Source organism: Sceloporus occidentalis, unplaced genomic scaffold (genome assembly GCF_023333645.1).
Source record: "Sceloporus occidentalis isolate IW3139 unplaced genomic scaffold, rSceOcc1.0.p SCAF_6, whole genome shotgun sequence".
NCBI lineage: Eukaryota > Metazoa > Chordata > Lepidosauria > Squamata > Phrynosomatidae > Sceloporus > Sceloporus occidentalis.
The window spans coordinates 19,578,851-19,604,865 of record NW_028316986.1 but is presented as its reverse complement, the minus strand read 5'-3'; the positions used below and the strand labels follow the sequence as shown (position 1 = coordinate 19,604,865).

General features: G+C 39.8%; 1 protein-coding gene across 1 annotated transcript in view; it reads left to right on the top strand.

Annotated features, from left to right (window-relative positions):
• Positions 1 to 24,050, top strand: part of LOC149310456 (DNA mismatch repair protein Msh2-like) — a 94,553-nt gene extending 70,503 nt beyond the window's left edge. The window contains exons 10-16 of the mRNA XM_089528977.1: positions 1,310 to 1,460; positions 1,591 to 1,688; positions 12,069 to 12,314; positions 14,804 to 15,008; positions 16,712 to 16,959; positions 18,612 to 18,796; positions 22,943 to 24,050. Of these exons, the coding sequence (XP_089385103.1) occupies positions 1,310 to 1,460; positions 1,591 to 1,688; positions 12,069 to 12,314; positions 14,804 to 15,008; positions 16,712 to 16,959; positions 18,612 to 18,796; positions 22,943 to 23,113 (1,304 nt within the window). The 3' untranslated portion in view covers positions 23,114 to 24,050. The remainder of the gene's footprint in view (positions 1 to 1,309; positions 1,461 to 1,590; positions 1,689 to 12,068; positions 12,315 to 14,803; positions 15,009 to 16,711; positions 16,960 to 18,611; positions 18,797 to 22,942) is intronic.
• The last annotated feature ends 1,965 nt before the right edge of the window (positions 24,051 to 26,015 follow it).

Sequence of the window (26,015 nt, the reverse complement as noted above, 5' to 3'; positions counted from 1 at the left end):
GTTGTACTGGAGGACCTAGAGTTTCTTAGGGAAGTATTCTCTGAAGCTATATATATTTTTGCAATTTTTATTTATTTATATATGTGGTTCCCCACTTTTGTGGGGAGCTGTGCCCCAACCTCTGCGAACGTGGGGGCCTGATTATAGTTTTGTACTGAAGCTGTCAATAATTGAGTAATACAGGTTGGTACTTTGGTACTTAGAAAACTATGTCTCACATATAGCTCAGCACTGCCCTGGAGTCCAAAAACTCTTTTATGGGGGGTGTATGTGTGGTGTGTACAATTGCCCCTCCATTTTCGCAGGGAATCCATTCCAGACCCCCCTGTGAAAACAGAAAATCACAAATATTCAAACCCCCTTGGCTTGAATGGTGGTGCACCCCCCATTTTCTCCCCCTCCGTTTGCCGCCCACGAACGAGTGAGGGATGCAGACTCCAAGTTCACGAAAATGGAGGGGCGACTGTATTTTAAAAACTGTTTCTGCCTTTGTATTCTAGAGGCCCAACTAAAGTCTAATTTTTTGTTTCTTATTTCTATTTATTTATTTGTGTGTTGAATCCAAATATTAACCATTTCTCTCATTATACATACAAGGGCTACAAAACTGTGACGCATTTAGTGCTTGGTGGAGCAGTTCTTTTTAGTTTGTAAAAGGACTCGGCCAGAAAGTTATACTTACAGCCTGTGGACTGTTTTCTGGGACAGCCAACAGCCAGGTGCTTATTTTTGCCCTTTGGTCAAAATCGTTGCGTTTAATGGGAGATGCAGTTTGAAACATCAGGAGGAACTCAAATTTAGGAAAGGCTGGAGTATATAGTAGCCACAGAGCCAGAGAAATTGGTAATCCTTTTCTTAGAAAAAATGTAATTATTAAAGGGGGAGTTTAAGGCTGCAGAAGCTAGCTTTCATGGTTTGTGTGCGGTCTGTTGAAAGACAGACATCTGTATAAACTTATTGGCTCTATTAATTTAATGCATGTCTATAATGTTTCTATTGGAAGTTCTCCCCTCCCCTTTGCCAATTGAAATCAACTTAGGTGGTATATTATTACATTTCAGAATTCCTTCCAGTATAGGGAAAACCTACCCTGACTTTCTCATCTCACTAGCTAGGTTTTAGGACTTGTTCCAAGCCTGTGACTGTGAGTTAACTTCTCAGCAGGTGGCCTGGTACAATATCAAGCAGCAGAAACCAGCCAAGAGAAAAATTTGACTCACTGAGTAGAGATAATGAAAATGTAAGTTGGGTGTTTATAATGCCACAAGCAATCATGCATTTTATTCCCCCATGACTTTCTGTGAAACAGGTCTGGAACCTGGGAAGAGCATCAAATTAGAATGCAATGCACAATATGGGCATTTCTTTCGAATTACCTACAGAGAGGAGAAGGTTCTGCGAAACAATCTCAAATATAAGATCTTGGAAACACAGAAGAATGGGGTGAAGTTCTCCAATAGGTATGTAAAATGTACAGGTCAGTTCTAACCCTGCCTTCACATCTAAATGCCAGTGAAAGAAAATCAATGGAAGCTTATTATGCAAGGTTGTGGAAGTTTGCAAACCTTATTTTGTTTTGTTCACATGCAGTGCACTGAAAGAGATAAATGAGGAATACATAAAGAATAGAAAGGAGTATGAAGAAATGCAGGATGTTGTCGTTAAAGAAATCATCAGTGTTGCATCAGGTAAAGCAGACAAATGACTTGAGATTGTTAGATCTGTTCCAAGACACAGTAGCCCTTTCCATATAAATCGTGACATGCCTAATTGGGGATGAGTGGTATATGCCAGTTGTCATAATCTCAGCCCAGATTATCTCGTTATGAGATCAAAATATTAGAACATGGAAAATTACCTTTTAAAGTAATTCATTGTGTAACTCATTGCTGTTAATGTGAGGTTATTTTGGTAATCCATTATATTAATTGGTTTTGTTTCTCTTTACTTGAGAAAACAGGTCCATCTAATATTTAATTAAATAATTAAAACAATCACGTAAAATGGGAGGGGGGATATTTCCAAATGCTCACTAAGCAAACAGAAAAAAAATAACAAGTTATCATTTTCTGTGAAAGGAATGTCATTTTGCCTTTGTTACTCTAGTCCAGCAAAGTAACTTGTCACAAATAACACAATTATGTCTAACGTGTTGCTTCTATGAGCCATTTCACAGGCTCATTAATTATGGAAAGCATTTTGTAGATAACAACAATATGTGTACAGGTTAAGTTGCATCAGAAACAGTAAGACCTCCAAATCTTATTTTCCTGTAATAACAGGTGGAAAAAATATTTACATAAATGTATGTTCTAGTGTAAGGGCAAGATACTTGTGAAATTTCCACTTTTAACAAAGAGTAATAGTTGGAAAGGACTGTCTAATCCAACCTCCTGCCATGCAAGAACACATAAGTAAAGCATTCAAAAGTAAACACCCAGGAGATTTTCATCCAACTTCTTTCTTTGAAGGTCTTTAAAGAAACATGTTCATTGCCTATTCGTCTCTGGACTTGCGGTGCATCTACACTGTAGAAATAATGCAGTTTGACATCACTTTAAATGCTGTAACTATGGAATCTATAGAATCATGGGATTTATAGTTTTACAAAGTCTTTAGCCTTCTTTGCCAAAGAGTGCTGGTGCCTCACGAATCCCAGGATTCTGTAGGGTGCATTATTTCTACAGTTTAGATGCACCCTAAGACTCTGGTAGGCCAGTGTTTGACTCCCCATTTGACCATGGGAAACAGTTGGGCTACTTTAAGTGAGTCACACTCTCTCAGCATCAAAGGAAGGCAATGACTAATGTGCTTGTGAACCTATTTTACCAAGAAAATCCCATGATAGGTTCCCTTTAAGGTTTCCTTTAAGAAACAACCTGCAGACACACAGCAACAAATGAGTAGCATGTGCCAGTATGGTGAAATATACTTCCATTCAGAAGTGTTTAATTTTTTTTTTGTGCAGATTTTTATAGTGGTTAGTGGAATCTTTAGCTTTATAAAGAATACCAGCCACAGATGTTCACTGAAGCAGAAAAAGGCATATCAGAACCTTCCTCCTTCTTTGTCTGTTGTTTCATCTCTATCACACTGAACTTTCTGATCCTATGCAACTTTTCAGTGAACATTCCTTGACATCACATCCTGTTATAGACGCTTAACCAATGATAGGTGGTCCCACTTCTAGAAATTGAAATGAGGGATCGGGCTGGCCCTAAATTTCAGATTTCTTTGAGGTCACAGTAGCATCACTATTGGCTAGAGATGGTGTTACGAAAACAGGAATTACTGGCCTGTGTATTTATACCCTTTTTGCTACTTTTGTCCATGACATAGTCTTACACTGTTTTTATTACTGACAAAAGAATTATTTTTGATAGATACGTGCTTTTAATTTGATAATTTATTCAGAGACATAGCTGTGTTTGTTGACTGATAGCCTCAAAAGCTCATGCTAGAATAAACCAGTCTCAGAAGTGCTAATGAATTCTTTTAGTTGGATAAACTGCATCTATGTATCCGTATGTATACTAAAACAGTGCCCACACAGCTATCTTGTGCTCATAATTGGGATATGGATTCAAGCATCTTTGGTCCAAACAGCTCTTCTGCTAACTATAAAGGCATAGGAGAGTGAGCTTTTCTGTGGATGACAGGGAAATAACAAATTGGCAACATAAGCTTGAATTAGGCAGTGATGCAGACAAATAGAGTGGCTTACAGTGTTCTTTTGCATAAGCTGTTCCAGATTGTATGAGTGCTCAGGTCTAGTGACCGCCTAAACATTTGGTCATGGTTGCTAAAGGAACATGTTGTTCCAAACAAAATAAGCATGGTTGAATATATGTCAGATTGGGCTTTGCAGTAATCAAGAAAATGCAACACAATCTGCACAGCTAACAGCTGCTTTGAATGAAACCAAAGTGTAGCTTTTTTGCTGCTTGGTTAAATACATTGATAGGAAATGGTAGTGCACATTTGAAGCAGGTTGTTGATTTTTAAACCTTTTAAAGGTCTGTTTTAAGGTTCATTCACACAAGCAATTGATCACACCTTGCTTGGAGTACTGTAGCCAGTTCCAGGCACAACAGTTGAGAAGAATGTCAACAAACTTGTACATTGTCAGAATGTGGTATATTCTTTCACATTCTTGTTTTTGTGGTTGTTATAATATGTAGCACGTTTAAGGTTTGTCAAATATAAAAGAGTCATATAGATGTTATAGGTTTATTGGGAAATGATGAGAGTGATGGGAGGCACAGTACTTGGGGGGTGGCTCAAAACATGATGTAGGAATGTGCAGATATATGGAGGAGGAAACTTCTAGGAGCCTGTTTGTGAGAAACAGAAAGTAGAGATGTGAACCAGCTGGGACTGGGGGCTGAGCAAATAAGGGGGACATGGAAAAAAGGTTGGAACATTTTAATTAGTAAGCAAATTAAGATGAAGCCAGACAAAGGTGGGGTGGGACGTTGTTAAATTTTATACCAAAGTTGGGTAACAATGCCACTTCTGCAGATGTCTTACCATAATATCCAAGTTTTTTCTGGAATAAAGTTTTTTACTGTTTACAACACAGAAGACTTGTTCATTGAACTTCTGGGGAAAATAGCAGTTCTTGCCATACGTGCCCAGAGGAGGATGAATAGAATAGTAGAAATTCAGGAAAGGGCCTTAGAGGAATGTTTGAGGGACTTGGGCATGTTTAGCATGATGAAGAGAATATTGGGATGCAATACAATAGCTGTCTTCCAGCTTCATTTTCTGCTACTCCTGAGGGTAGGACCTGAAACCAATAGATTCAAATGACAAGAGTTTCCAATTAGACGTTAGGAAGAAAACTCTCACAGGAAGAGATGTTGTATAGTGGAGTAGGCAGCCTCAGAAGGAGGTGGACTGTCCTTTGTTGGAAGTTTTAAAACATAGGCTGGAGGGCCATTTGTCAAGATTTCTTTGGCTGTGGACTTTCTTCATTGACAAAGAAACATATTCAGGGATAACTGTGTTGACCATGCAACAGAATACAACACAATTCAAAATCCATAGAAGAGTGATACCTTTTGTCTTCTGTGGATTTTGCATTTTGTTGTATTTTGCCTCATCATGGCCAACAAGGCTACTCCTGAATATGTTTTCTGGATTTGATGATACTGAACTTTGCCACACCCAGGGGAACCTTTAAGGAGAGGGAGCTAATGGATTAGACCTCTTTGAAGTTTTTATCTCCAACAAAGGTGAAGCTGTTTCATTTGTACTACAATTGACAAGATTTACCAATATAGAGTTGAATTTTTTTATTACATGGCTTTTATTGTCCTTTGGCCTCTTCCTGCATTGATATCTCTCTGGATATTATTAGCTAACAGCAGAAGTAATATCTGAAACAAAATGTAGGTCTGTCACTCTAACATAATCACTTTTCTTCTCCTATATGATTTTTAAAATCTTTATCTAACGAAGAAGCAAGTCAAGCTTCAAAAGCTTATATGATATATTTTGTGCATTTTGGTTGGCCAATAAGGTATCACTCTTTTGTGCATTTTGGATTTTGTTGTATTCCATTAGACAACAGTTGGAGCCCTTTACAGCTTTACAGTTCTGTGATTTGCATGTCATGGTGCTCAGCAATGTAGACATTTTATTTGAGCTGTTAAGAGTGTGCCATTTGCTCATTTGGTGTATGGATCACAGCAACATGCTCATTTGCTACAGTACAGATTACAGTAGAGTAAAATGATCAATTGCTGTAGGCACTTAGAACAATTGCTGGAAGTATTGGCAGCATCACTATGTCACAACTAATAAATAATAATATTAAATGCATTTTTAAAAATTCCCAACTCTCCTCTTAGAGAAACCATGCCTTATGAGGAAAGAATTAGGGAGCTGGGTATGTTTAGCCTGGAGAAGAGATGGTTAATAATAATAATAATAATAATAATAATAATAGGATTTATTTATATGCCGCCGGGCGGCTTACAACAGAGAGGATAATAGATGGTTCCCTGCCCTCAGGCTTACAATCTAAAAAGACACGACACAAAAGGAGAAGGGAATGGTGGGGGGGAGGGGATCAGGTCCAGCATTCTTCTCTCCCTCTGAGGCCTGGAACAAAGCAGATGGACTGGATTTTTCTTAATCGAGGCCGGCCTGATGGCTTTGGGCCTGTCCTTTCATTCCCTCCCAGGCCAGAAGATGACAGCTGGAAGGAGGGAGGGGAGGGCTCTTCCTCTTCAGGCCGGATGCCGTTGGGCTTGTCCTTTCACTCTCTCCCAGTTAAGGGGTGATATGATTGCCCTGTTCAAGTATTTGAAGGAGTGTCACGTTGAGGATGAAGCAAGCTTGTTTTCTGCTGCTTCAGAGAATAGGACATGGAGCAATGGATGCAAGCTAAAAGAAAATAGATTCCACCTTAACATTAGGAGGAACTTCCTGACAGTAAGAGCTGTTTGACAGTGGAACACATTCCCTCGGAGAGTGGTGGAGTCTTTAAACAGATGTCTTTAAAGGTCTTTGGAGGTCTTTAAACACAGGTTGTGATTTCCTGCATGGCAGGGGGTTGGACTGGATGACCCTTGTGGTCTCTTCCAACTCTGATGATTCTATGAGCAGAGGGGGATGTGGGTGTGTTCCACTTTTTTCTCCACTGCCAATCGAGGTGATTTGGTAAAGTGATTTATATAAAGTCACCCATTGGACTTGTAGAGTTAAAAATTGGACCCAGATGTTCTCTGTTTGTGGGCCAAACTATACAAAATGTGGAAGATCAGTGAGTGAATCCTTCCACTATGTAAATATATATGCTGTGCATCTACAGCTATGAACAATATCACACTAAACTACTGTAGCCCTATTTTTCTACTTTAAATTGGTATGGGCTGCCCCTTTTGGAATCCTGGGATTTGCAGTTTAGGAAGGGGCATTTAGATTTCACTAAACTACAATTTCCAGAATTCCTCCTCCACAAGAGGCATCGTGGAATAATAGCCCTATAACAGTGTAGTGTGATACTGAAATATATCTGTATCTATTACAGAAGGATGCTTTCCCAGTGTACGTTGCTTCCAGCAGGTACTGTTTAAAGAAGTTACTTTGGAGGAGTTCCCAATGGCAGATAACACAGAGTTATTGCCTGTCAGGAAGTACAGAGTTTTTTGTGTGCCTTCATGTCGTTTCCATCTTATGGCAACCCTAAGGCAACCCTATCGTGGGATTTTCTTGGCAAGATTTGGTCAGAGGAGGTTTGCCATTGCTTTCCCCTGAGGCTGAGAGTATGTGACTTGCCCAAGGCCAACTAGTAGGTTTCATGGCCAAGCTGAGAATTGAATCCTGGTCTTCAGAGTTGTAATCTAGCACTCAAACCACTACACCACCTTGGCTCACAGGTATAGAGTTAGATGCTCCATCTAATTCAGTATCTAGCCACTTTTATGTTTGTATTTGATCTGTGAGGAAACTTTCAACTACTCCACATCACTATGGATGTTTAAAAGAAAAAGAGAAATGGTAAATCCAGTTCATGCACCAACTTCTCATCTAGTTTGGCCTTCAGTCCAAGTTTAGCTCTTCTGCACCACAGTAGTTCAGGAGTTGTTAGAAGTAAGCTACTAGAGATAAGCTCTTAAATTGGAGAAGAGTGATATGGGAACAATATCAAACGTCTCAATGGATATGTTAATAGTAGTTTTCATATTTTATTACCCAGCACCTCTCATGTCTTAAACATCTCCTCCTGGGGTAATAGCTGTGTGATTGTTTCCTCAATAGCCTTTTGTGTGTAGAAATTAGTCTCTGAACATCTGGCCAAACATACTAACACAATAGTTGTTAGCTCTGCCTTTGTGCAATAAAGCACACGGTTGGGAAGCTGAAGTAAATCGAATTGTTTCTGGTGGGGAGATGATGCTGAGAAGACCAAAACAAGTGTGTTAAAAGTTTGATTTTTAAACAGGTCTCACTTGCCAGCCAATATGTATACTGTATATCAGAATCAGTGATTAGGAAGACAGGGTGCTCTTTCTTAGTCAGGAAGGATAAACAGCAATATAACTGCATGTTACTCTTTTTCCTTTTCTATTTAACTGTGTAATGAGATGGGATTTCTTGAGAAAATTTCCAGATATAGTACTGCAAATCCTCCATTGCCAGTTATGATATATAATAACAATAAAGTGTTATTCCAAAAACTAGGACATAGAAAATTACTTAATCACTAATCGATGTGTTCCTATTTCTTCCTCACAACAACCTTGTGATGTAGATCAGGCTGGGACAGTGTCCCAGGTTACCTTGGTGAGTTTCGTGGCTCTGTGGGGAATTTCTCAAGTCTTGCTTCAGCAGTGTAAATGCTGCATTGAGCTAGTTCTCTTTTGCATCTGGGTTTTAAAAACATGCCCAGAATGCTTTGTGTAGGTTTCTGAATACCAAGTCAGAGCATTTTTGCATTTGTACTGTGTTGCACATTTTAATGATCATATTTTTAAATGATTCTGCCCTTTTAAATGTCTCTTTTAATACTGTTAGTTGTCTAGAGGGCTATGCTTCATAATATCTGAATCTTACATTCCTAGTCTTTGATGGGTAAAGATACAAAGCTCTTGGAGTATTTTACAGATCTCCCCAAAGCAGGCCCTTCTAACTTGAAAGCTAGCCATGCTAGGTGGGGATGATGGGAACTGTGTCTTAATTCCTGGTGTATCTCAAGTGTAATGATATTGCTCAAAGAAGAAAGGAAAGGTGAAGGATACTTGTTTACCCTCCTACCTTTACATTTATCTCAGTCCAGTGATTAACTTTTGTCCAGGGCCAGGCAGAAACTTTCTGTTTTCCAGTAAATATTTCTGTTTGGCAAAAGGAACCCTCATAGGGAAAAAAAGCTTCATTATTGCATCATGGTTTTTTAAGACTGATATTTTTATTTCTGAACAAAGCTTAAAATTATGAAGCTGTATATTTATTTATTTATTTATTTTGCTGAAAAATGGTACCCAAACCATATAGGCAGCAAGTCTGAAAGCATTTTTTGACATTCATAAAAAGCAAAATTCATGCCAGTCAATAAAATTCACACAGCAGAATAGCAGATAAAAAAGCCAGTAATAAAACAGTCATGAGTTTTGACAGATCTCCATTGAACTGGCCGGGAATGCCAGGTCTTAACCTCTTGCCCAGAAACACCTGCCAAATAAATCTGACTTTCACAGGGTTGGTCTCAGCAGAGAGAATATGTGTTTGGCATTGTATTTTCATCTCTTGAGAATAAGAGGCACTCTTTAAGATATACAGTACAAGTTAGAATCTATAGGCCACTGAAAGTCAGCATCAGCACTTTTAGGTTGGTCTGGAATCAATCAGACAGTCAGGGTGGTTGATTTGGGATCAGAGCATTATGCTTTCAGTAACTTCCTCTATGAGAAGTTGAGTGGCAGTGTTTCGTACTAGGTTCTACTCAGAACTTGTTAAAGGTTTGTCTGTTTGTTTTTAAAAACCCTGCATCTCCAATAATCTCCTGATCTTCATGGCTGCTGTCCACACTGGCTGGTGAATTTGGGGAAGTGTAGTGCAACCTCCCAATCCTTTTTCAAATACTGCTTCTGCTTCTTAATATGTTTCAAAAGCAGACCCATGTAGAATTGGTTGTTGTGTGCCTTCACATTGTTTCTGACTTAGGATGACCCAAATCATCCTTGGCAAGATTTGTTCAGAAGAGGTTTGACATTGCCTTCTCCTGAGGGTGACAGCATATGTCTTGATCAAGATCACCCAGTGGGTTTTATGGCCAAGCGGGAAATCGAATTCTGGTCCCCAGAGTCTTCGTCTAACACTCAAACCATTACACTGCACTGGCTCTCCCCATTGGAGTAATCTACATGGATTGTTGTTAAAACTAGGGTGGGTAGCTATCACCCTCCAGATACTTTTTGCTTAAAACTCACATCAGCCCTAGACTGTATAGCCAGTGGTGTGGGATCATGGGAACTGAAATCTAACAAAACATTGCAAGAGTCACAGCTGTGCACTGTTGTTCTATCTAAACTATAGATGACTGGGAGCAAATTCTTATCTGAAAGGAGCAGTTGCAACAAGATACCTTGTATTAGACTGCTAAAAAGGGCCCTTAGGCACTACAGCCATTTGAAAACTTGTGGAGATTCAGAACAGCCTGGAATTTAAGCACAACATTTGAAGCTTTATTCACTAAACTGGGTAAGAGTTTAGGAATACACCACCCCTGCTGGACATCCTGTCCTTTGGGGCAATTTAATCACACTAGGAGAGGCAAAATTAGTTCTCACACTTTTATATTGACTCAGCACTGTCAAGATTATTTCTTGCTGAGATTAAGCTCCTATTTGCTCAGCTATCTGATACCTGCATTTATACCAGATCTTAGAAAAGTTTTTTTAAATTGGATTGCAGCTCCCAGAATCACACAGCCACTGAGATTCTGATAATTATAGTCCAAAAATGTAACTTTCCCAAGCTGCTTCTGGACTTGATAAGAGAAGTAAATGGAGCTTTATGTTTTTCTTACATTTTTTATTATATTTTCTTACTTTGGGGACTAGAGAACATGTTCATCAAATTTGCAGATGACACCAAATTAGGAGGGGTAGATAATAGAGGACAGGATTTGAATTCAAAATGTCCTTAACAGAAGCCATGCCCTATAAGGAGTGACTTAGAGAGCTGGATTTGATTAGACTGAGGAAGAGAAGGTCAAGACGTGACATGATAGCCATGTTTAAATATTTGAAGAGATGTCATATTGAGGGGCTGGATGGCCATCTCTTGGGGATGCTTTGATTGTGTGTTCTTGCATGGTAGTGGGTTGAACTGGATGCCCCTTGCAGCTTCTTCCAACTGTCATCCTTCAGCCTGTGAGGGAGAGAGTAGGCTGGCCCAGCTCCATCAGGGCTAGCCTGAAGAAAGAGGCTCCTCCCTCCTTAACTGTCATCCTTTGTCCTGTGAGGGAGAGAATAGGCTGGCCCAGCTCCATCAGGGCTAGCCTGAAGAAAGAGGCTCCTCCCTCCTTAACTGTCATCTTTCGGCCTGTGAGGGAGAGAATAGGCTGGCCCAGCTCCATCACTGCTAGCCTGAAGAAAGAGGCTCCTCCATAACTGTCATCTTTCGGCCTGTGAGGGAGAGAGTAGGCTGGCCCAGCTCCATCAGGGCTAGCCTGAAGAAAGAGGCTCCTCCCTCCTTAACTGTCATCCTTCGGCCTGTGAGAGAGAGAATAGGCTGGCCTGCTCCATCAGGACTAGCCTGAAGATAGAGCACCCTCCCTCCATAACTGTCATCCTTCAGCCTAGGAGGGAGAGAATAGGCTGGCCCACCTCCATCAGGGATAGCCTGAAGATAGAGCGCCCTCCCTCCATAACTGTCATCCTTCAGCCCAGGAGGGAGAGAATAGGCTGGCCCAGCTCCATCAGGGCTAGCCTGAAGAAGAAGAGCCCTCCCTCAGGTCCATCTGCCTTGGTCCAGGTCTCAGAGGGAGAGAAGAACTGCTGGACCTGATCCCCTCCCCCCCCAACCATTCCCTTTTCCTTTTGTGTCGTGTCTTTTAGATTGTAAGCCTGAGGGCAGGGAACTGTCCATTATCCCGTCTGTTGTAAACCGCTCAGATTCCCAGTGATTGGGCGGTATATAAATAAATATTATTATTATTATTATTATTATTATTATTATTATTATTATTATTATTATAGAAAACAACAAATTGAGAGATTGGAGCCAACAGAGTCAGGAGACTCCAATGGAACAACCCACAGAGATCTTGGAACTGAATTCTTATACTGAACCTGAATCCAGTAGCCAGGGCCTTCCCATGCAGAAATTTCCAATCTTGAAGCCACCAAGGACTTTTCTACTTTCACACAAATGCCCTCTAAATGTCCTTTGTTTCCATTCTAAATGAAGTCACGAACTTGCTAACTGTACATTTCCAATGCTAAAGTATTCAAGAGTTTATAGAATGGGATGGTATGAATTAAAGATCAGGATTCCTTTTGGATGTGTGTGCACTCAATGTGATGCTGTACTGAGCAGTGCTTCTCTTCTAACAGGTTACAAAGAGCCTATACAGCACCTGAATGATGTCATAGCCCAGCTGGATGCTGTGGTCAGCTTTGCTCATGCCTCCAATACAGCACCAACGCCATATGTGCGTCCAACAATTTTGGAAAAGGGGGAAGGGCAGATTGTGCTGAAAGCTGCGAGACACCCCTGCATCGAAGTCCAAGATGATGTTGCCTTCATCCCCAACGATGTGACCTTTGAAAAGGGCAAGCAGATGTTCCATATCATTACTGGTAAGGAATTCATTTATATGCTGTGTTTATTGTTTTTATGGTGATGTTCTTAAAGTAGTCTGTATGCTAGCCTTAAAATGGACAGAAAAAAATTAGAGATGTTTTATCTCAATCAGTGTTTGGTGTAGAGGTAGGTATTTGGCTTGATGTGGGATGGCAGGTGGCGGGGAGAGGATGTTTTAAGGAAACTTGCATTTTTAAAGAATGCACAATTGCTCCCCCCCCCCAAATAATTATTGGGGGTGATTTTCATGATACCAAAGAGAAACAATAAACATGGAGCACTTCTGGCTGCATTGGTGGTAGTGGTGCTTACTGTGCAGGATGGCTGGAGTGACCCACCTCTTCACTTTGTTTTGTCACATTGCTTGTTTGCTTCTGTTCATTCCTTTTCCTCATTTCCTCTTCCAGGAAGCCCCAAATAAGAATAACCTTTTGCTTCCCTTCACTGCACCCTTGTCCGTCCCTGGTGATTTTCCTGAATATCCTTCAACTTCTTCCTCTTTTCTGTAGTGATAATTTATTGACTCTCACCTCTTGTAAATGATCAGAGCAATTATAGAGGAAAGGTGCTTGAGATACCTAAAATGTTTCTGAGCTAATCACAGGTGGATAGCCAGACAGCAAGTCTGGATCTGGTGTCATCTCTTTGCTCCCCAGTGTCACTCCTTGCCCCGAAAGCCCTCCTCCTGCTATTTTGCTGTTGTTGTGTGCCTCCAAGACATTTTGGACTTATGGCAACCCTAAGGGTACCTATCAGAGAGTTTTCTTCACATGTTTGTTACGAAGGGGTTTACCATTGCGATCATATGAGGCTGAGAGAATGTGACTTGCCCAAGGTCACCAAATGGGTTTTTGTGCTCAAGCCAGGAACTGAACCCTGATCTTCAGCTTTAATTTTCCCAGGAGAGCCAGCTTGTTATAGTGGTTGGACTATGGCTCTGGAGAGCAGGGTTTGAATCCCTGCTTAGCCATGGAAACCCGTAAGGTGTCCTTGGCAAGTCACACTCAGTTTCAGAGGAAGGCAAATCTTGCCAACCCAGGGTTAGGTTCACCTTAGGGTAACCATAAGTAGGAAAGGATTTGATGGTATACAACAGCAGCAGTTTCCCCAGCCTTTCCCTGCTTTATCTTAAAACATGAGTTGACATGCCCAGACATTTGTAGATACCAAATCTCACATCAATCATCCTCTGAGTTTTGACATCCCTCCCTCTCTCCCTCCCTCTATAACTCAGCTTTTAAAAGGTACATTCAGGGATCACCTAAATGATGTACAATCAAGGTCATTTAACTTTCTTAACTTCCTTGCAACTTCAGTATTTCCTAACCTCCAGGGTAATATCTTGGATTGTGAAATCTTGCCTTGCATTTGTGATTGTTTGCTACACGAAGCTTATCTGCCCACCTCACCAATCATTGTTGGTTGTGTGGTTGCATTCAAATCAGCTGTCAGTTTATGTGACTCTATGAATTTCATAGGGTTTTCTTAGGCAAGGAATACTTAGAGGTGGTTTTGACATTCTTTTTTCTCAAACGTAGTCTGCAGCACCTAATATCTGTTGGTGGTTTTCCAATCCAAGTACTAACCACGGCTGATCCTGTTTAGCTTCCAAGATCAAATGGGATGTGAATAAAACATGCTCCTTTTTTGGAATACCAGTCCCAAAATTCCCAAGTCATCATGACCACTTTTTGGAGTTGTAGCTCAAAGTAATACTGTAAGTTGTTTTAGGATCTGGGTCCTCGTAAATAACGTTGTGTAACTGAGTTCTGGTTTTTTTAAAGCTACTTTCCTCTGGCTGTTTCTTAAATAAATATAGTGATCTGACACCAGGAATTGATTGGGCTCTTTTGCATAGCCTGAGACTGGTTTTACTCAAGTGCTAGACCACATCCTTAGCCTTGTTTTATGGATTTTAAATGAAGCTTTGTTTTTAAAAAGCTGTCTGTCTCCCATCAGTGAATTACCCATGTTATCAGTTATTAACCATATGGGTAGTGCCAGCTCTATCTCAGACATGTCTTGAAACTTTGCAGGGGTGGAGGAACAAATTCCAATTTGTCACATCTGCTCAGTGGCTTTCTCCCAAGGCAGAACATGAGCAAAGCACTTTTTCACCTACTCATCAACAGAGACTTTGGCAGATATGAGTGACTATCGAGTTATTGCTTCTGGAAAGTGCCTCTCTTTCTGATTTGCAGGTGTTAAAAATAAATGTGGTGGCATGTCAAAGCCAACAAGAGTTACAAAATATTACCCCTAGAAAGGTTTCTATTTTTGCCCTTCCCTGATAGTAAGGAATATGCCAAAATTCTAAATGAAAAACAGGCTGCATTCTCATCTTCTGCAAAAAATAAAACAAAAAATAAAAAATAACGAGCATATGTTGAACTGTTGTGTGCATTGGGTTGGTGAAAAGACCTTTGTTTCCATGTTTAAGAAAGCAGTGTGTCTCTTTAAATTCTTGGTCATGATTGCTCTGCAGGCCCAAACATGGGAGGGAAGTCAACCTACATCCGTCAAACTGGTGTCATTGTTCTTATGGCCCAGATTGGATGTTTTGTGCCTTGCGACTCTGCAGAGGTGACAATTGTCGATTGCATCCTTGCTCGAGTAGGGGCTGGAGATAGTCAGCTTAAAGGTGTGTCTACCTTCATGGCAGAAATGTTGGAGACATCTTCCATCATCAGGTAAGAGTTCAGTTGCTTTTTGTTTCAGAAGGATGTGTTTGTATTCCTGTAAGATTAATGCCAATCCTTGGAGGCTTCTAATTTCTTTAGAAATTAGATAATCTTCAGACCTAACATCTGATTTGTTTCTCTTCCCATCCTCCATTGTGTTCCTTGTTCCCCCACCCCACCCCCCGCCTAGGCATTTTGGCCAAGCAAAGTGCCTTTTTGGGAGAGCTTCTTGAATTACTGTATATACTCATGTATAAGTCTAGAAATTTTAGTCACAAAATTGACCCTAAAGACTTAGGTAGACTTATCCACAAGTCAGTGTAAATATTGTTCTTTAACTCTCATTAAAAAGGGAGCCATCACCTGGTAAAAGGCAAGAGTGCAATCTTTCTAGAAGCACTGACCTCCTTGTACACTCTCTTCCATCCAGCCTTTAATGTGAGCCAAAACAGTTCTGCCTGCCATAATTTTGTAGGCTCTTTGGCATTGTTTTTGTTTGCTTCATCATTTAGATCCTTTGTTGCTTTTGCCTAAGTTTTACCCTCAACTTATCCAAGTGTCATATCAAAATCCATAATTTTGCCCCTAAAACCTGTCCTCGACATATACATGAGGTTGACTTATAGAAGAGTATATGTGGTATCTATTAACTCTTCCACAGAGCCTCATAGCACCAGTGTATTCATCTTGCCTCTCCTCCATATCTCTACTTTTAGTCAGGATCCAGTTGATACAGGTTGAATATCCCTTATACAGAATTCCGAAATTTGAAGTACCCCAAAATCCAAAACCTTTTGAGCTGCAACACAAGTAGAGTAGCCCGTACCTGTACTGCATTTGCGAGGCTAGAGAAGGATGCAAGAAGTACTATACTGTGGTCACAGGGTGTTTGTGAGGAACAGTGGGGGTAAATTCTTCTTCCTCCAGAAAGCTATAAAAGTTTAATGGAATTAAGAAAACCATTCCCCGACCATCCTATTTGCCTGTACCATCATCCCTTCTACTGACCATGTCAAAGTTCTGTGGGTCATAGGACCTGACAGGTTCTTATTAGGTTGGATTTTTTTTTAATATAAAATCAATCTCTAAACCAATATAGTTGAGTATATCCAGTGAGTCTCCCACTCTAGACTTGCAGAAACCCGTAACTTATTTTTGGGTGGCCCAATTTTATTTCCAGATTGATACAAATGGGATCATTCCATCCAGTCTTAGTGAGAGCATGTAGGGCCTACACTAAAATAATAACAGCATGGAATTGTTGTATCCAGGATACTCCATTAGTTCCTCATCTTAAAGTTTTCATGTTCTCTTCATTTGTCTGACAATAGTCAGCAGCATTCTTTGATCATAGAGCACTCTCTCTCCTTGTTGGACTGTTAACTTAGGGTTGACCCAACTTAGTTTCCACCCCAAAATATTTTTCCTGCTTCTGTACATTTGGAATCCATGCCTTGTCCACTGATGTTGCTGTTTTGGCTGCTTAAGTCCATGCATTTAATGTCAGAACAGTAATCACCTGCAGTACATTTGGAGGGAGCTATTGAATGAAAGTTTTGTTAGTTTGAGACAGTAAAGGTTTATTTCTTAAAACTTGTATCACCTTGAAATTTCAAAAAAATTTAAAAGTGGGCTTCGGTATGCTGCATATGTCTGCAGCTCTTCTAAATTGGCTTGAGACAAGAGTCTGATAACATACCTTTTTCTTTTAGAACTGCAACAGAAAACTCACTTATAATCATTGATGAACTGGGAAGAGGAACATCTACATATGATGGGTTTGGATTGGCATGGGCAATCTCAGAATATATTGCCACCAAAATTGGAGCCTTTTGCATGTTTGCCACTCACTTCCATGAACTGACAGCACTAGCTGACCAGGTTCCAATCGTGAATAACTTGCATGTCACAGCATTAACCACAGAGGAGACTCTCACAATGTTGTACCGTGTGAAAAAAGGTAAGATGCACCAAAGAAGAGAGATAGGGAAAATCTGTCCAATTCACTACTGTTGAACAAGAATACTGTTAATAGCTGGTTGCCTCAAAGACAGTTTTTTATATATTTCAGACCAGACAGTTTTATCCATCTTTCTTTAGCTATGCTGTCATTGTCTTTTCCCTCTATGACTCAGTGCAGGTATAATGCATAGGGTCAGAAGAAAGGCAAATAATTCTGTGAAGGTGATCATATTCACCAATAAAGTCTAGTGCATGGATTTGTCTCTGTAGTAAGTTCCTTGCTCTGTTTGTTAACCTTGACATTTGAGCATTATAGTGCAGGCTGGATAGTAGACTACATACTACTAGCTTCTGGAGCCAATATTACAATTATTTGCTGTGCCATTTTCCATGCAATTGCTGGATAACACCTTATAGGTCAAAATATATTAGATGCATAGATTTTATTCTTACATTCTTCCCTCATCATGTGATAGTAGTGTGTGTGTGTGTGTGTGTGTGTGTGTGTGTACTGTATTTTCTGGCGTATAAGACTACTTTTTAACCCAGGAAATTCTTTTCAAAAGTCGGGGGTCATCTTATACGCTGGGTGTCATCTTATAGGGCAGGTGCTGAAACTTCTGAGCTGGACTGGATAATCTGTGGTCACCGCATATGGTGGGGTGAGCTCAAAAATGGCCGCAGCTGCATCCCTGCTGTATGCGGCGACCATATGAAAGCAACAAGGGCGGCGCTGTACAAGTACGGTAGAAGAAAATCCACTCACCAGGATTCATGGAAAGAAGCGACTTAACACAGTCCCGATGATGAGGTGAGGGGGCACCTCACCGGGAAGGTGTAAGTGAAGGACAGAGCAAGCTGCAGGCATCTGAGATGCCCCGGGGTATGGAAAAAAGAGCCATGTTTGCACTACTGCTCTGATAATCTTGGAAAGAGGGAAGGCTGAGCAGGCAGGGAGAGCTGACCAGTACAAGCAGGTTTTGTATACAACAAGTTTTCCTGCTAAGTACCTGCATGTCATAAGCATTTGAATTAAAATTACCATATTGAAATCAAATCTGATTTTTAAAAAAATTTATTTGGTGTGCGTTGGAAAAGGGGTAGTCTTATACGGCGAGTATATCCCAAACTCTATATTTTAACTGGAAAAGTTGGGGGTTGTCTTATACACCCAATCGTCTTATACGCTGGAAAATATGGTATAAAAATATTGCTGTAATTTTATATTAAATGTTTTTTCTGGTTACATATAGATTTTTCATGCCCTGTATTGTATTGCCTTTCTTTCTACACCTGTTTTTGGAATCCCTTCTAATTTGTTTTTATCACCATCCTTTGGTTCCTTTTGCTGGGTTGTATATGATACTTCTGTTTATGTAACCCTGAAAGGCATTTTCATATTTTGCACTGTTCTCACATTTTAATAATGCATTACTATTTAGTGATGCTTACTGTGACAAAGCTTTGAAAGCCCCTGAATTGGGCAGAGTTTCAAATGTATCTAACTATGCTTATGAAATTATGCTTGGCTCCTAGAATCTTTTTAACTTTGATATCGAACTAGGCAAGTGCCTCTTCCAACATACATGTTAGAACTGGATGTACAAGTTATTATGTTTCCCCTATTGAAACCCCTGGTGCTTCTTCCAGGGGCTTGTGATCAGAGTTTTGGTATCCATGTAGCAGAGCTGGCTGCATTTCCCAAACGTGTGCTAGATAATGCCAAAGCAAAGGCTCTGGAGTTAGAGGAATTCCAGAATATTGGAAAGCCTGAAGAGAAGGAGGATGAGGACGATGAAGAACCAGCAGCCAAGAAACGCTACAGAGAAAAGGAGGTTTGTGGCTTTTTGTTTATTAATTTGTTCATTTATCAAAAACAAAAAATCCTTTATTATTCATAAAATCACGTTTAAAACTTGTTGTTGTTGTTAACTGCCAACTTTGACTCATGGTGACCCTGTGGATGAGATATCTCTCAGGTCTTCCTATCTTTGTGTCTAACCATCTGGCATGAGGTCTTCTTCTCTTTCTACTGCCTTCTACTTTTCCTAGCTTTATTGTTTTTTTTCTAAGAATCATTCATTCTCATGATGTGGCTGAAGTACAACAGCCTCAGTTTAGTCATCTTTGCCTCCTGGGAGAGTTCAGGCTTAATCTATTCAAGGATCCATTTGTTTGTCTTTTTGGCTATCCTTATCACTTTTCTCCAGCACCACATCTCAAATGAATTGATATTCTTTATATTCACTTTCTTTACTGTCCAGTTCTCACATCCATATACGGTGTTTAGAAATACCATAGTTTGGACTATCCTAACTTGAGTGTTCAGTGTTATATCTTTGCACTCTAGTTATTTCATATCTTCCTTTCCCATTCCTACTGTTCTGATTTCTTAACTGCAGTCTCCATTGTGATGAATGTTTGTTCCAAGGTAGGAGAAATCTTTTACTACTTCTGTCTCCTCCTCATCTAGGATGAATTCATGTAGATCTTCTCTGATCTTTATTTTTTTAAAGTTCAATGTTAAGCCTACCTTAGCACTTTCTTCTTTGACTTCCAAGTCTTTTTTTTTCTGCTAGTAGTATAATGTCATCTGCATATCTTAGCATGTCTTTAAAACTTTGCACAAGAAAGCTAAAAATATTTTTTACAGCTATGGACATGGAAACTCTAAAATTACAACACTCTAAGAACCAAAGTGCAACCCCTGTCTGCATCCAGCAGATGCATCTAGTAGGTCAAAGAGGGAAGGATCTCTTGGAAAACATCACTGTGCAATGCTTGGGCAGGCAGTGATCTTGTCCCTATTCTTTATCGGTAGAACTCACTTGCTTGGCTTTCATATCCTCCTTCACTGTCTCACCTGCCTTTTGCATGTAGAGAGAGAGCACCTTTGAGACTAACTGAAATAAAGAAGTTGGTAGCATGAGCTTTCGTACAGGCTACTTCCTCAGATGCATATAGAGCGTATAGATGAATATAAATGCACCTGACTTCTCTGTGTGTGTGTGTGTGTGTGTGAGAGAGAGAGAGAGAGAGAGAGAGTGTGTGTGAGTGTGTGTGCGCGTGCGCAAATGTGTTTATTTATTACATGCATCCCTTTTGCACACAAGAAATTATGCTAGGCTGCTTCAGGGCCGTGACAAAGGTACATACTTGGACTTCCCTCTATTTGGTTCAGTCTGGTATCCTGGAAATAGATTCTTTCTCAGTGCTCTCTAGGACTAAAAGACTAAATCTGGAGATTTGCCCATTAATTGCATACTTCAGGAAAATTACCATTCCCCTCTGCCCTCTCATCTTGATGCTCCAGCTACGATGCTGGGAACATTTATTTTCTGGATGGCATGGAGGAACAATCAACTTTACAGCTGAATAAAATTTCACTTTTCTTCCACATGTAGGGATTGTCAGATAGTGATCTGTCAGTACACTGATCAGGTCCAGATATACTTAGTTTCAACAAGGTTGCTGTGTCATGTGCCTTCAAGCCATTGTTTTAGACCACTGAGAGTGAAGCCCTTTTCAAGTGTTATGCCTGAGCAGTGTCCATAAACATAGAGACATGGGTCATTTGTGCCATTCCTGTATTGAGCAAAGAGGCTTCGTACAATCATGATTTCATATAGAAATCCCAAGCAGTACAAGGCGCTGGATGTAGGGCTTGCTCCTTTCATGTTCATGCATCCTATGACTGAACAGGGCTTAAATAAAAGAGGGAACCCATATATCTCCTCTTTCCTCTGTCTTTTACTTGACTCTCTGTCTCTCATCAACTCAGCTTCAACAAGGAAGAGGATTCTTTCTGGACTCTCTAACTTCATGTTTGGAGTGCTGTTGTGTAAAATTGCTGGGATGTTTATGAAAACTGGAAATGAGGATGCAAATTCTTAAAATGTGGTAGATAAGGCAGCTTAGTTGAGGCTGAGTCTAGATGACAGGACGAAGGCCTAGAGATTGTGTGGAGGTAAGACCTGTTTTTGGAGGGTAGACATGAAAAAAATTCAAAAAAGTTTGAAGCTGCTGGGAAAAAACCGGTTTTTTCTCCCTAGTTTCTTTGGAGGGAAATGAAAATTATCAGAAAAATTGGGGAAAAACTCAATAGTACCCTTTACTGATTCAAAGTCATTTTGTTACTTTACAACCATAAAATGCCCTATGTACAACTTGTTTTGGCATAAAGGTGTCATGTCTGATATATTAAAGGTACTTCTTTGTGTGATACTGCTACTGTTATTATATAATATGATGTTTTATTTGTATTTTAGCAGAAGGAGGGAGGGCTAAGGGATTGGGATCATGTTACTACTGTTATTAAATGTTATATTGGACTGTTGTTACCCGCCTAGAAGATCCTCGAAAGGGAAAGGTGGTATATAAATAAATTATTATTATTATTATTATTATTATTATTATTAACCTGTTATTGTTGCAAATGGAGGCTATAAGGTCCTATTGTAAGGAACACCTGAACTATAAAGAACCTCTTTGCTTTTGCCAGTTTATGAGAAGCAGTTAAACCGAAATCCATTAAATCAAAAGAAACCATCAAGATTAAGACAGCAAAGTCTCCTTTAATCCTCCATAGTGCTGGACAGACATAAAGCACTTGTTCTCATAAAAAGAACAGAGAAAAGGAAAGCAAGACCTGAAATTACACTGATGTAGTATATAGCAGTGTTACATAAATGTCTACCTGCTATATAGTTTTTAGAAATAAAGTGAGGGAAATATATATTAACACCTTATCTCGAGCATTTTATTCATAATTCTAAAAGAAAAAATTCCATATTTTCATCTCCCCTGCACCTTTTCAGGGGTAAGAGGAGAGGAAGCTTTTTTTAAAAAAGGGAAAAAAAATCCCCTCTGCATTTTTCCATTCTTTTTTCCTGGCCTCGAGTTAGGGGAGAGGGTACTTCAGTTATTGAAGGGTGAAATAAAACTGGGGGGAGGAAGTACTACATTTACTAATGGATGAAAAAAAAATGTTCATCAAAGATGCCTACCTCTGCTGCACCAGAAACAAAGGAATAGGAGAAATGTATATATACACTTTTTCATGGTGGCATCCTCCATCTCTCCCCCTCGCCCCTGTCCTTTAATACCTACAACTGTGGTTCTCAAACTTTGGTTGTCCAGTTTTAGATTTTAACTCCCAGAAACCCCAAACAGCTTGGACACTAGTCAGGAAATCTGTGAGCTGAAGCCTGAAACCTCTGGACCAAAGGTTGAAAACTATTTATCTGTGGGTAAAGGTACTGAATGTCAGTTCTGTCTGAATCTAAAATTAAATTGAGTTCATAAAACATGCTTTTTATTTATTTTTTAACAAACATTATGTGGAGCAGCCATTCCCAACCATGGATTCTCAGATGTTGTTCAGCAAAACTCCCCTCATCTCTAACCATCAGGCCTGCTCGCTGGATGAAATGGCCGTTGTAAAGTTTGAGCACCCAAATTTAGCAAATACTGCTTTAGTGAAGGCAACTGTTAATGAAGGGGATAGCATCATCCTAAAGGAACAATGTAAAATAATAAATTTGGAGATATCTAAAATATACAATCAATTGGTTTTATCCAGTGCTGTTTCTTTTACAGGAAAAACACCATCTTGGCATTTGCTAATGTTATAGCTTTCTTTCAACAATAAGTATCCATTGTAAAGGAGTGAGGCTGCAGGATGAAGTCCTTAGTGATCTAATAATCTAAGATTTCCTGTTCTTGGTAGATTTGCTGCAAAGAGCTCAAAGCAGTATCAGTCTACTCTTTTCACTGTGTATGTATTGGAAAGAGGTGATTGATGTAGTCTGTAAAGCAGCCTCACCACTCGGATGTTGTCCAGATGTGTTGAGCCTTAACTTCCATAAGTCCCAGGTAGTATTGATGTGTTCAGATAAATTGGGAGGGCATCAGCTTGTGGGGAGGAGTCTAGGAAATCACACTTCAAAGACTAACAACCCATTTCTTTTTGTTTTTTTCAGGAAGGTGAAAAAATAATCCAGGATTTCCTTTCCAAAGTAAAAGCAATGCCACTGGCAGACATGTCTGAAACAGACATCCAGACCAAACTGAAAGAGCTAAAAGATGAGGTTGTAGCAAGAAACAACAGTTTTGTAAACGAAATACTTTCCCGAACAAAAGTTGTGTCATAATGTGAAAGAATTACACAAGAAGCTACTTGAACTTGGGCTTTGGGGGTCAGAAATACATGTCACACGCAAAAAGAAGCTGTTGCCAAAAGCAGTGGTATGTGTCATCTGTCTTTTCCCCTCTGTAGCATAAGGCAAGGCACATGTTGTGACAATGCCACATTGCAGATTTTTCTACCCACACAAGTGGCAGCTAACAAGACAGAGTTGAGGTCGGCAGAAATTTACAACACCACATCATATGTTTTGACTTTCTAGAGTGAGTTGTTGTAGGACTAGTAGTTTTGGTGCTGGCCATGTGCTGTCTGTAGTACTGGTCTCCACAGAAGCAACTGTTCTCCTGTTTTGCTTTGTAATCTTTTGCACCAGTCACTGAAATGACACTTGTTTCAGTTTGACTTTTCACTTGTAGATGTTTGTTACATCAATTGAAATGTTTTCTGCTTTATATCTGACTTTAGAATAAACCATGTCCACCCACTCCCTTTGTTTTAAAAGGCATGTTAATCTCTTAGAAACAAAAGCAGTTGTGGAGTTTCTCCACTTTGAGCTGGAAACTTTTAGTCCATGATTATATTCTGTACAGTGATGGTTGTCCTTAACTTGCATATATATGGTTGATGACTGATATCATTTTATAGCTTCCATGGACATGCTGAACATATTCAACAACAGGGCTGGGGAATATGTGGTTCTCTAAGAGTTCGCTAGATTGCAGCTCCTGTCATGCCTCATTATTTACTATGCTAACTAGGACTGATAGAAGTTACAGTCCAAAAATCAGAGAAGGGGCCACATATTCCCCAGTCCTATACTCTATTGTTCTTTGTTCAAAATTGTTAACTATTATGTAAATGCAAAATTGCAGACTGGTTCTTTCTCACCTTGCTTTTTGTCTTTATTATGTACAAAAACTTTTAAACAAACAACTTGATGTAGAAAATAAAATTAGATTGTAATCACTATTTTTGGAGAAATTGAAATTGTATCTCAGCATCTTACACATTGGTGTAGAATTCATAGATGTATCCCTGTTAGTCTGTGATATTAGCATGCAAAGTGATCTTGTAGCAGCTTTTGAGACTAACTGAGCAAAAGATATGTAGCATCAACTTTCATAGCCTTGGTCTGAGAAAACAGATCAAGTCTATGAAAGCTGATGCTACAGCTTCTTTACCTAAGTTAGTCTAAAGAGATCCCTTTGTGTTCTCATAACCATGTTACTTCAAAGCACCTTCATGATATCTGACATATATCAACTTTATTGTGTTAGCCAGATCCTTTTAAAACAACAACAGATTTCTAGGGGCAGTTAAGTTTTTCTTCACTATTTCACAGCTGATACTTTTCATACTGCTTTTATGCAAAACAGAAAAGGTATAATTTTGACTTGACCCAAATTGAAGGAATGTTGGTTATACAGGTTGAGTCTCCCTTATCCAAAATGCTTGGGTTTAGAAGTGTTTTAGATTTGTATGGGTTATTACATGAATGCATGGCACTTGCCTAATTTAGGTCTATAGTGCCAAGCCACAAGCATAGAAAATGTAGCTCCAAAAGTGGGTATGTTGTGGTGTAGGATGACTCCACACTGATTTGCAGATTATATTGCCTAGTCCAAGCTTGCCCCACATTTGCCTGTTCCTTACAGGAAATGTGAACAGACATTACTGTGGCCTCAAAACCATGCAACATGTGGGGCTAAGGGCTTTGACTCGCCATGGGGAGTGCAGAGGGTATAACACACAGCATGCTCTTTCCCAGACCTTGCAGGAACTTCTATGGCTCTTACTCTTTTGATGTAAGACTCCAGCATAGGTAGACGTAAAACAGGAGGTATATGTGAAGTATGGATCAGGGAAGGCTTTGGATTTACAGGGGCCCAAGCCATCCTGGTTCCCAGACATATCCCCAGCACAGAATGGTGGTATAATACATGCCAGTCCTCATGTACATAATTTCCTTTCAGTTGGTTCCAATGGGGAGTATATAATTTTTAAAAATTCCAGGAAAAAAATAAATAAATGCCACCTCTCCCTTGTGCCCACTCCATCACTGCAAATCCAGTAAGGCTTTGGAGTTTAGAAATGTTTGATGTCTGAACTGTTGCCCCTCCCCTTCCCACCCCAGCAAGATTACTTCACCTTCTTCCATAATAACTATTTGTTCAATTATATGCACTGTTTTATAATATTAAACATTCCCTGCTTGGCCATGAAACTCACTGGGTGACTTTGGCAAGTCACATGCTCTCATTCTTGGAGGAAGGCAATGGCAAACCTCCTCTGATCAAATCTTGCCAAGAAACCCCATGATAGAGATTTGCCTTGGGGTCGCCATAAATTGGAAATGACCTGAAGGCACACAACTCACACACACACATAGTTGTATATCTATTATGTGCAAGTACTATCTTGCTGACAGAAGAAGACTGCTGGATCAGAACATAGACCTGCCTCATTTAGTATCCAGTTTTGATATAACCAGGGAGATGTTCTTGTTGCTTCTTAGTAACTGGAAGTCAAAATTATATCAATATCTGAACCAACAAGCTTAGTCTCATTATCATTACTGATAACATTTATTCAACCTGTTCTCCAGCAAATTGCCTACTACTTTTCAAAACTAACCTAAACTTTATCTTGCCTTTGTAATAGTGGATTCAGTAAGTTACTTGTGGCGAGGAGTGAAACAGTAATCTATTTTAGTTGTCCTCATCCCACTTCCAAACATTTTCATCAGGAGTTCGAGTTTCATTCAAGTTCTGATAGCGTCAAAATATTTTGTGTGTCTCTGGAGACAGGCAACTGCGGCTGGATAGATTTCGTGGACTACAGCTTCCATAATCTCACATTTACTGGCTAGGAATGTTAGGAACTGTAGGCCAAAAACACCTAGAAAGCCA